This window comes from Hoplias malabaricus, chromosome 16, assembly GCF_029633855.1.
Source record: "Hoplias malabaricus isolate fHopMal1 chromosome 16, fHopMal1.hap1, whole genome shotgun sequence".
Lineage (NCBI taxonomy): Eukaryota > Metazoa > Chordata > Actinopteri > Characiformes > Erythrinidae > Hoplias > Hoplias malabaricus.
In genome coordinates, this window is record NC_089815.1 from 11,851,514 (window position 1) to 11,864,383 (window position 12,870).

Genomic DNA, 12,870 nt, shown 5'->3' on the forward strand with positions numbered 1-12,870 from the left:
AGATATTTTTAAGTTGATGTGACTGTGTTCATACCATTTTTCCATATAGAGGTCCTTAATAGCATAAGCTCACACTGCTTTGCAGTTACAGAACAGTTTCTGTTTGCAGCTGACACCTGACGTGTGATCAGTAACACAATTTCTCCAAAGGCTGAAATGAAAATGCCATATTCAAAACCAAACATGGGCACAGTGGGTGTAAGGCCCCCAAACATTTTGCAGTTTAGCAGTGGTACTGTGTTCCCTTAAGTGCTGGAACCCTATCCAGTATATCTGGGATGATTAAGAGTAATACATATGACTACACCAGTGCTTTCGTAGCCATCAAATCCTCACAGAAAAGTTCCACCACTTGTGTGAAGCCTTCCTTGAACAGTAGAAGCTGTTATTGCAGCACAGAGTAACAGACATTCTAAATTATTTACTGAAGTCTTTGGTGTATATTTAGGCGCTGATCCTAGACTAGTCTGTCCATGACCACACTGTTGAAAATGTTCAAGTCACAATTCATGAGGTGTTAGCAGAAAAGGACATGGTGTCATTATAAAGTGCACAGAAAACGAACCTGTAGTGCTTTAATATCTTTAGGAAACTATTATGTAATGGCTGGCAAGTTTAAGGCACAGAATGGAGAACAGGGGGGGAATACACTGGTGGGAACTCTTTGCTCTGCCAAAGGAATGTAGCCCAGAATCTCAAATTATTGCATTTCCATCCAGATGCTGAAAGCTCAGCTGTTATTACACTGATTAATGAACTTGTTATGAATGATTGGCATTTGAAGGACTAATGTGATGAGAAAATGACTTTTACCTTGTCCTATAACACAACAGCCTATTTTGTTTTCAGTCTGATGCCAAGTGAAACTAAAACAAATATCTCAGTATCAATATCAGTTCTACTAAAAGTTTACGTTTGCACATACAAAGGGGATTTCTACTGTGAAACATGAAGTTTGAAATCCTAGTTTGCCTTACCTATTAAATAAACTGCCATGTTAACATTTAGTGAAACAACTAAAGATGATCCACCACTTCAGACCATAAGCATGAGACTGGGAAGAATAGGTAGCTTATGTCCTACATATATATTTACAAAAAAAATCCCTCTTTTTGCATTAAATATATTAAAGTTTACTAATTGCATGGTAATTTATTTTACTATGTAAAGTAAACACTTAATACTGATACTGATATACAGTATTGTGCAAAAGTTTAGGCACCAGAGATTATAAGATTTTTAAAAGCTATTTATCTGAGCAGTAAGTGTTTATTTGCTAAAAAAAAAAAATAAATCTAATTATTTGCTAAAAAGAATAAATCCTAATAACATTATTCCAGTAAGTGTGATATTCTTTGTATGAATGTGTTGATCTAGGTTTTCCAAATCTCTCCTCATGGCAGAGGTACCATGAGGAGTACATCCAGTACCTAGTTTTAACGGTTAATAAATAATGATTTTAAATAATGTGTGCTGTTAATTTAACAAATTCATGCAATCAAAGAGAATCTGAACAAAACATTGTTCTTCAAACTCACTCACACCTACTACATTATAGAAAAAATCTTTTATTTCTTATTTGTTTTATATTATTATTATATATATTTTTGTATTTACTGTGATTATATTTATGTTTATACAAGCACCACGCTTACTGAGAAGGCATTAGTTAAAATATATACAATTATCTTAGGTGCCTATGACTTCTGCACTGTATGTAATTGACGTTAAATTCTCAAAAAGGTCAATCTAAACAATAGTACATATTGCCCCTACTGACCAAACCCTGTTGTCCTGTTTCAGCACAGATGGTTTAACACAAAACAGATGGTTTTTCTATAAAAGCAGTGTTAAAATGTGTAGGATGAAAAAAGACCTAAGTATATATAAATAAATGCAAAAATAAATAATAATAATAATGCAATAAATACATAATAAATGTGCAGAATGTCTTACATTTCTATATTTCCACATTTCTACATTTAGCCAAAATGATTTATGATATTTCTACATTTCAATTTTTTTCATGTATATGTTAATTGGGTGGGTGGTCCTAACCTCACTCTAAAGCTGGATTGGTCAGCTTGGCAAACCAGTTATTTGCCCAGTGGTTTTTGTGTTTGGACAGTAAATCAGACAGAATGGGGACATCACAGCAGAGATGTGATTTGCTGTGTGGCTGTATAAAACAGAGTAAAACTCTATTTATCAAACCAAGCACAATTCTTTCTCCTGACCAAAACTCCAGCATTACACTGATTTTTTTTCCTGGTTAAATAAAGGTTAATAATATTTCATAATTTGGACAAGAACATTTCAAATTGAAAAATTACACAGAAACATGCAATAAGAATGCATAGATTTATTATATTTCTAGTCAATAATCATTAAGAACAATTGATGAGCAATTTATTAGCAGTAAACAGTTAATTAACAGTTATTAATGTGCATGAGGAAAGAGAATGTAAGGTGAAAATACGTAAAATGAATTAAAGGACTCCTAATAATCACACAAGGAAATTAAGCTCTACTTTTGCTTCAGCTCTGTAACTTATTTGCAATAAGTAATAAGCATAAACTCTTCTCAATTATTTATTTCATAAAGTGGAATTACAAAAAGTTAAGCATCTGAAGAAAGTTACTTGAGTATTGTCAGTTTATTAAAAATCAAGTTTTAATGTGGATAATTCACTGATTTAGAATTTAGAATGTAAATACAGAAAAATTTAGGGTGGAATGGAAACTGAGTAGAAGCTGGAGAACCCACCAAACTCCTTTCTTGGAAGTGTTCTCCTCTGACTGAAAGGACCTGCCCCATGTAATCCACAAAACACTTATCTTTGAAAAGCACATAATCATCTGTACTTCACCATTCTGAACCTGAAGATAGTGTGTTTATTTGTTCTTTCAGTCTACTGCGAATAGACATTTTCAGTGGATTTGTTTATTTCTGCTTAGTTTCTCAACTACGCCCCCAGTTCAGTAGCAAGTTGCAACTGGACAGTGATTACATTGCCTTGCCATGCAATTACAGTGTACTGTATATCCTATAGGAATGTTCTTGTTTGCCACGTGTGATGCAATATATTTAATTATGAGTGTTTCAGTTTGGTCTGACAGGAATTTCAGCATTTAGTTCTTTAAATACAAAATCATATTGCTTTTGTGTTAAGATATCCAACATTTTGATACATATTCTGCATGTGGCTATAGAAATATGTCATGTGTTAGAAATAAAATAACAGCTGTTGAAAAACATAAGATAATTTTGTTTTTCAACAGTTGTTATTTTATTTCTATATGGCAATGATTATTCATATTTATTTTATATATTTCTTATTTTGGCAGAACTGGTTATCTACAGGAATTCAAAATGTAACCTTAACCTTACATTGTATATCTTATCATATAAAAATGATATAGCTATATTAAGGTTTAGGAATTAGGCCTGGTCCTAGCTACTGCTCAGCACAATATGAATATAGAATATGGTGCTTGTGTTTGTATACTAGTTTGCACATGCAGCAACATATATTATATACATTTGATAGTGGTATCAAATGTAATTCAACTGTACACGACATTGTGGAGAGTCACCCATTCCATGTTGGAGCTAATGAAGTTCGTCCATGCATCTCCTCTAGGCCAGTCCCACAGTGCGATATACAGGGGGTCCAGGGGCATCTGTCCTCAGTGTAAAAGGTGCAACAGGGTCAAGCAAGAGACAAGGGCTAATATAGACAAACCTGTGCTGAACCATTTTGCAGAGCTGCACTGTGCCTAGTTTGGAATGAAATATTTTGTAAGTACTTGGTGATGGTACATAAACACTAAAAAAAATTGTGTAATAATATGTAAATGATTGGTACATACATCAACCCTCTTGTTAAAAATTCAAATTGTGAAAAAAATGAAAACTCTATGCTGTTCTTTATTACAGTGTACTGTATAACTGGACATACTGCAGTTAATAACATGCAAACTGTGACTAAAGTACATTCCTGCTACGTCTTAGTAGTGTTACTGTGTACATTTTAGGGGATTTTATCATGAATATATCCTCAAAAGTGGACACACTAAACTTTAATTAAAAAATTATTTAGTTGAGTTCTTACTTCTTATTTGTATGCAACAGTTAAATTTATACAACTCAGCTGAAGAAAAAATGCGTTGTACTACATTAAATATTCCTGACCATGAAAGAATTTTATTGCATTTTCAGATAATTTGTCTTTAGTGTGCTAGATTCTCATCTGCAGAATGAAAACATTTCTTTTCAGAACAGAATTCCATAAATTCTCCTCTATTTAAAATATTCTTTGTTCTTCAATAGGAAAATAATAAAGTGCAAAACCTCAAAGGATACATAAAGCCAGCATACCTTCTTCCATCAACAACAGCATTTTCCATCACTCAAATTGGAAATTCATACAATATTTATCTTCACAGGAAAAACAATGCCATCAAGTTCCCTGATCCAAAACACCTAATTATTGACAGTGACATGGTTTGTTAATTATATCAATCAGAGAAATACTGCAATATTTCAGGTATCAAGTTAAATGAGTGGTACATTTTGACAAAAACAAAACTAGTAGAGGACTTGGAAAGGAATCTATTGAATTGTGAATTAAACTTCTAGTATTAGATCAACATCTGACTATTGTGTTTACTCTCCCATTTCTCCTAAATCCCACTGCACATACTAAAGTAATTTTTCAGAAACACACAGGGTGCATTACAACTACAGGTAGATCTCAAAGACTCACGGATAGAAAGAACACAACCGCAAAGGAACAAATCAAAGAGGAAGGAAATATAATCTGAAAAAAATCCTTCAGTGACACAGCAGGACGTATTAATTGTGTTAAATCAAACAAAAGGACAATGATACATCATGATGCCCAGTGAGATTTTCATGGCCATAAAAATAGGATTGCTCTTCATTTACCACAAGTGCATAAGTGCTTGAAGCTAAAGCTGCATGAATCATAATTTTTTAGACCTAAATTCAACATTTAAAAAAGACAAAAAGAAAACAAACAAACAAAACAAAAAAACAGGTTGCTGGACTAATCTTTTTTCTGAGCTTATGATGTATATATTACACCTGCACAAGTTTTAAAGTGTGTAACTATTTTAATTCAAAATTCAAACATTCTCCTGCTCATTTTATGGTAAATTTTGCACAGTATTAAAAATGACAATTTTCATTTTATTCACCAAAAAATTATCTAAAAATGAAAATCTGAAAATGGCAAGTGAGAAAAATATATTCATCACTATCTGTTCTTGGGGATAATATTGTACCAGACATGTGTCAGGTTTTTTTTTTTTAACAAATTAAAGATGGTAGTGATCGTGAATGTAGCATGTTATTATTATTTTTTTTTTTATAAAATGACAATTGTCATTTTTAATTACAATGAAATGACATAAGAGCAGAATGATTGCATTTTGAATTACAGTAATATGTTACATAAAAAGGCTTTAAAACTGATTTATACTGCTTCTTGTTGATGCCATGCAAAAACCTCTTATCTCCATTGTTGTCCTTGATTTCTTTTTTCTTGAAAAACTACTTAGAATTTTTTTTTCATGAAATAAGAATATTTGGTAACACTTTACAGTATTGTTTCATTCATAAAGATATATGACAATACTTAAACATCTATGAAGGCTTATTTAACATGAATCAGTTCTTAAAACATTTCCAGGATGAAATTGACTAAAATAGAGTATACATTATGTCAGTTGTCATGAAACGTTTATGCATGTGTCTTATGTGGCCTTATTAAAGTTACAGAATGTTATCTTCTGTAGAGTTATCTGTTTTGCAGACAGAATATTTTTGTCTGATGGGGATACAGAAGTAATATGTTGACCATGTTGAATATAAATGTCACAGCAGAACTGTAAACCCTGTTTAAATGCTGTGCTGTGTTTGTGCTACAGCAGTAAAGGGCAGCAAAGAGCTGTGGTCACCGAATGCTCTGCTGGGTTTTGAGGAAGCGCTGGGATTTCTGGCGGACCATCTGATGCTGCTGCTGTGCCACCCGGGCATTCTGGATGGCATCTTTTAGTTTCTGTGAAGCAGAAGATAGTGTTTAAGGCTTCAGGCTTTGGGTTGGTATGGACTGTATCTTACTGTAAAAGAGCTTTCAAAGCAGTGATTCTCATAACAACTCATAGCTTCCATACCCCACAAGTGTTGTGGTCCTGGAGGTCTCTAAAGCACAGTTTGAAAACCAAAGCTATAGAGACATTAAATAAATTGAATGTCTGGTCTATCACTAATACTGTGAACCATTCTGACTTCAAAGTGTTTTTAGGCAGGCATATTTCACAAAAATAATTTTTATTAACACAATTTAATTTTTTTCTCTAAAACACTTAAAAAATATTCTGGACCATGTTCAAGCACAGCATTAGAAGATTTGGTGGCTTTATTATTATTACTGGATGGATTGCAATAATATCCAATTGTTTTCAGAAGTTCAGAACAAAAAATCAGTTTATTATTTTTTTCATTACAATACCAATAAAATATGACTAAATTCTGAATGTTTGTTTTCAGACACAAACCAAATGACAATGCAACAGTTTGATGTAAATAGGTTTTAACGTGTTTTATGTGTAATGTATCATTGTAATACAAACATTCTCCAGCTCTTTTGGCATATTGTGGTAATTGTGATGTAGTATTAAAAACAACAATTGTCATTTTATTCAGTCATTGGAAATGGTAAGTGAGAAGAATTTATTCCTCTCTGCATTTGAGTTCCATCAAGAAAAAAGTGCTGTAAAAGCATGTGCATAGATATGTTCTGTTACTGGGGATAATACTGTATCCAAATATAGATGTTAGGTTTGGTTTCGATGATTTAAATTGGTGATTTTGATTTTGTTAGTGATCATGATCCTAGCCTATTAATACTTTTTTTTAAAATAAAAATACTATTGTCATTTTTAATACTACATAACATTTACCATATTTACCCCACACATTACCAATTGAATTACAAATACATGTCACATAAAAAAAAAATTTTTTTACACCTAATACAAATAAAAATGTGTGAGTGGAAATCAACTTATCAACAGAGAGGGCTGGATTTAAAGACAGATATAGCTGTGTATACTGGTTATATTGTGTTCTGTAAGAGTTAAAGCACAGAAGTCTCTATATCCATTCATTCATTCACTGTCCAGTTACGGGTTATGGTGGACCTGGAACCTACCCGGAATTACTGGGTGTAAGGTGGGAACACACCCTGGAGGGGGCCCCAGTCCTTCACAGGGTGACAAACACTCACACCTATGGAAACTTCGCCAATGGAAAGTCGCCAATCCACCTACCAACGTGTGTTTTTGGACAGTGGGAAGAAACCGTAGCACCCAGAGGAAACCCACACGGACACAGGGAGAACACACTTAACTCCTCACAGACAGTCACTCGGAGCGGGACTTGAACCCAAAACCTCCACATCCCTGAAGCTGTGTGAATGCGACACTACCTGCTGCGCCACCATGCCGCCCAGTGTTGTCAAATGGTTGATACACACACTCTGTTCAACTGTGAGGAAGAACTTCATTTACACACACACTACATGTATCAGATCCAAAATTACATGTATATATAGAGCACCATTTGGTGTTAGCATTACAATGACGTCACAGAGCATGAGTCCGGTAAGCTAAATTTCAAATTGCTACCTCCTCCCAATATAATGTATAACCCAGATTATGAAAGTAAATAAAACCATAGCTTGACATGTACAGAATAATTTAGATTAAGTAACATACGACAGGCTGTTAGCTGACAATATCACAGCAAGGGAGCGACTAGTCAGGCTCAATTTTTTTTTTATCTCACAGCAAGCCAAAGCCCGACCTTCATATCCAGAGATTTAGCTGCAGACAGAGGATTAACATCAGCGTTTCTAGGATTCTTTCAGCACAGACATTGAACCAAGGCATTATACTGTGCAGCAGGAAAATACAACCTCTATGCTGCAGTAAGAACACTGAACTGTTGCTTAGCACTGCCGAATCATTTGGACAGGGTTTTGTGGTTATTGCAGTGTATGACTATGTGAAATGGGAACAAGTGTTAAACCAGAATTGTGTAACAGTTATGAACACAATTGGAGCTCAATATGTCATATCTTGTTAGCCAAAAGTATTTTTACCAATTATTGTAATTTAACAATTTTAAACTGTTGTTTTTTTGTTTCAACTTTTTCCTTTATATTACAAATGGAGATTTCAACTTCGGAATTTAATTTGCTTGTGCAATGAGAGTCTTCAGTAATTTTAGCTTGCTCTGGCTTATGACTTGATCCTAGCAGTTTTTTTGCTTAGCCTCAGCTTGAGATACTGCAGATAAAGAGCTAATTACAGATGCACTGCAAAGGTCATGAAATTATGGATTTTACACCTAAACCCTGCTGAAATGTTAGAAAGGAGTTTATGGCTAAACATAATTTGCTTCATATTAAAAACATTACATACTGCTTGTTTGTAGAAACCACTATTTCTTAAAATCTCTAAAAATTAGTATTAATATGATATTTTCATGATCACTCGCATCAAAGTCACCATTTTTAAATTGTCTAAACCAAAACTCACACATATTATTGGATACAGTGTTATCCCCAGGAACAGACCAAATCAATGCATAGGCTTTTGCAGCACTTTTTCATTGATGGAACTCATTCTCTAGCCATTTTCAAACTACAGGGTGAGGGAATTAGTGCAGGACACCCTTTTATTTCTTTGATAACTTTAATCTAATATGGAGGCATAGCCTAAAAGATAGGCCCCCTCGACCATTACTTGCTGGGGTATTTAGATTAAAGTTTGTCCTGTGACTTTAGACTCATCCTGCACTTATTATGAATAATAAAATGACAGTTGTCATTTTTAATACTGCCAAACCACAAGCTTATCACAGTATTATAAACATCAGATGAACTCCATGATGAGAGTTACCTCTGCCAAGGCTGTCTGCTGAAGGTGTATGACCCTCACTGGAACATGGCCATCCTTCAGGATTTTCAGTTTATTCTGCTCCTAAATATGCAGCAAACAGAGTGTCAGGCCAATTCCTTTTTTCTTTTTTTTTTTTTTTTTAAACACACTTGTGATACATTACATGCATCAGTGATGAAATATTAAGACCATTTACAGATGAAGGAAATTATACTGATCACCACATAAAAATTGTGCCTAGTCAGTCCTGGGATATATACTGAAATGTTAGAGAACATTTGTTTCTGAGATGCTTTAGATGGCAATTCAACGGTGGGTTCTTAAATATATGAGGTGGTTGGAGAGGAGTCTGTTTTGTGATATATTACGGTCGGTTCTGGGATGTATTAGAAGACAAGAGAATAGTTGGTACTGAGATATATTAGATTATAATTGAACAGTGGGTTCTGGCATATATTAAATGCTAATGTGTTCAGGGATAGATTGAACAGTAAGACACAAGTGACATCTGGGATATATGAGTAAGAGAACAGTGGGTTCTGGGATAAGTAAGAGAACAGTGGGTTCTGGAACATTAAGGCAGTAAGAGATCAATGGGCTCTGGGATATATTAGATCAGTAGTTCCTAAAATGTGGGACTATTGCAGAGGGCAGCCCAGAAAGGCAAATGAATGAAGAGTGTTTGAGCAATGCTAGCACTGTGTGTCAGAGAGGGGGGCTTAAAATATTCTTATCTACAAAAAAGTGGCACTGCAGAAAAAGTTTGGTGAATAGAGTAGCAGAGTAATGCCATCTAGTCTGAAAAAGAAAACTGTGGCCCCCTGTGGATGCTGACACCTGTCCACTGCCTAAATCAAGAGACACCAACATGAGCAGTATATTGGGAAGGTGGTCTTAATGTTTTGGTTCTTCTGTGTAACTACACATGCTTGTTCATATTGAGACAAAGTATTATATATGCTCATTCTGCACCTTGCAATAAATCTTCAAATCTCCACCATCTACAGAAGGTGGTTGCTGAAAATGTTCGAACTGGCACTCCCATTCTTTGTTGAAATGCCCAATCAAGTCGATCTCTTTAACACACATCACTCTCCTGCAGGAGAAATAAATACAGTCATATTAACAAAATATTAAAACATTGGCAGCAGAAAATTGTTCATGTCGAGTAAAGAAGCTAAAGAAATTAAATTCTTTAAACCCTTTGGAAGAGAGAGGTGGCAAATTCAGACCTGAAGCAGAAAACAATTGCCTGACAAAACTTGAAGTGGGTTTGTGTTGATTAGAGAAGCCAAACAGTTAGAATGCAATCCCAGGGAGGATTTTTACATTTCTCACCTCTGCTGAAAATACTAGTTGTCCTATATATTTAAAAAATAAACAATAACTATATGCTAAACAAAAACTATGTAATATTCTTACATTGAAAAAAAAAGAAGGAATAATTGTAGGGTAAAAGTAGAGACACTCTCTTTGCTATTCTCGGCTCAGCACTGCAGGAAATGCACTATGTATCTTTTGGAGGAAGGTAGGAAACCACCCAGCCCCCTACCTCTCACTAATGATTTCAGTACAGTGCTCTAAAGACATTATGGGAGGCCAAGGAGAGAGGGAGAGAATAATAATAATAATAAATCTTACCTAGTGCTCCTTTATTACACACTACATGGGCAAAGGCATGTGGATACCTGAACACCATATCCATACTTATTGAATGGCCTTTAACAAAATAACATTTTGACATGGCTGTAGGGATATGTTCCCATTCAATCACAAAAGCACTAGGTAGATGTTAATTCACAAACCATCTTTTTGTAGACTTGCTTTGTTAGTGGGGATGAAAACCTCAAAGTGTTGCAAGCTGACTGCAGAAAATTCTTTTTGGTTTACTCAAACTAAGATCATGGGAGAGAGAGAAAAAAGAAAAAAAAAAAAAAAAAAGAAAAACCCAATCCCAGGTCATCATTCCTCCCCCACAGAATTTTACAGTTCAGGTAAGGAGCATTCTCGCATCCAGCATACCATTGTCTTGTAGATGATATACAGTGATTCATTACCCCACAGAATGCCTTTTCACTGCTTCAGAGTTTTTAACAGCTTTACAGATGATATTTAGTGATCTTAGGCCACCTGTTTGGCTGCCAAAACCCAATTCATTAAGTTCTTTCTTGTGTAGAAGGAAAATATATTAATATAATATTGTGACAGCTTTATAACTTGTTGCAGACAAGTATGTCACCTATTAGATACCTTTGCACTGTTGGACTTTCACCTCTGTTGACCAATGATATCTCTTTCATGCAGTAATTTGTTTTGCTAAACGATATTTACCTATCTATATAGACACGCAACTATGGGAGTGGAGGTGGGGGTGAAATGTAATTGTTATATTGTGATGTTTGAGTACCTGTTTGTAACAATTATGCTGGTTTTTCTGTGTCCAGGATACACATAGTGCTCTCTGAAGAATTCTCCATCAAGTTGTTTAATCTCTGACCTCTGAAAAAATATACACTTTTAGTCCAACAAAAGCTCAAATAATAAAACAAAACTTTGACTCACTTCAATTTGATAAATAAGGCAACATTTTAGAGAAGCATTTTTAACCTTTTCCTGTTTAAATAAAACATTCTGAGCATAATCATATATTGGCATATTTATTCCAGATCTCAGGGATATTTTTGACAGATCACTGAAATCAAGCAATATTTTAAACAAGTAAAATTAAATAACACCTTACACCAAAACACAGTACAGTCACATGTACTTAAAATGTGTGCATCATTTCAAGGCAATTAAAATGTGTGCAACATAGCACTGTTATATGAGGTATTACAAATTAGGCCTATATAGGAAAATACATGAAATTGGTTACAGCAAATTGGTCATGCTTCATTAGATATTGAAATATTCATTGTTTATAAATGAAAACTACATTTGCATATATTGATATAAATTCCCACTCATTATGCATAAATATTATTATTTTCTTGGACCTGTATTTAAGTAACCAATTTGAGATGAATGAAAATATGAATATACATACACAATGTTCAAAAACTTGAAAATGAAATTCAGAAAAATAAAAAACACATTCCATCTCTCTTTTTTCATTTAATAAATCAACATTAATTTATGTAAATTTGCTGTTATTATTATTGACATTTCAAATATTTTTATTTTTATTTCTCCTATAGATTTTCATATATATTTGAAAAAGGAAACAGTACAAAGCAATATGCATTTATGAGCATTTGGCATTAACTTATTTTAAAATGTGGACAAAATAAGATATTTCAGCAAGTAAAAATGAGTGAGGTATCAAAGTATTTTTTTTTTTTTGGCAACATTTCCTTTATCTGTCAAAAAAAAAAAAATACAGTACAACTTTAGGACAAATCAAGAGCCATTAAACAGAAAGTTTGGGACACAAAATTAGTATTATGCTTATCCACTACATTATACATAATGTACATTATTTAAATCAATTAACATTCAGACATAGTCAGATAAATCTGGACAAAGTACTGAATCAACAGTTTTGCCAATTTAACAATATAAATCAAAAGTCTACAACTGAACTTAGCTCTAAATAAATGGATTTTTAGCCCCTATAGACCCTGCCCCCCCACAACCATTACTTCTCCTCCGGCTGCATGAAGGAAATGGAAGAAAGGAAAAAAAAGGGAATAAATATTAGAAGCCAGAGGAAGATAAAAAACAAAACAAAGAAAGAAGTACAAGACCAGAAATGATGCAGAAAAGGTACTATTTTGGCAGAAAACAAAACAATATTAATTTACTTTAGTCAACATTTGTCTTCATTCAAGATTTGTTCAAAATATTACAAGAACATTTTAAAATTTATTCAATATT

General features: G+C 33.8%; 1 protein-coding gene across 5 annotated transcripts in view; it reads right to left on the bottom strand.

Annotated features, from left to right (window-relative positions):
* Positions 1-2,416: 2,416 nt before the first annotated feature.
* The window catches only part of vps13c (vacuolar protein sorting 13 homolog C), a 101,502-nt gene continuing 91,048 nt past the window's right edge, over positions 2,417-12,870 (bottom strand). For 3 of the 5 annotated variants that reach the window (XM_066647847.1, XM_066647846.1, XM_066647845.1), the window contains 4 exons: positions 11,402-11,493; positions 9,967-10,090; positions 8,995-9,075; positions 2,417-6,086 (listed from right to left, as the gene is read on the bottom strand). In XM_066647847.1, the coding sequence (XP_066503944.1) occupies positions 5,982-6,086; positions 8,995-9,075; positions 9,967-10,090; positions 11,402-11,493 (402 nt within the window). In that variant the 3' untranslated portion in view covers positions 2,417-5,981. Of the gene's footprint in view, positions 6,087-8,994; positions 9,076-9,966; positions 10,091-11,401; positions 11,494-12,250; positions 12,647-12,870 lie in introns of those variants that run through there. The other 2 variants (XM_066647849.1, XM_066647848.1) reach the window with 2 other exon arrangements.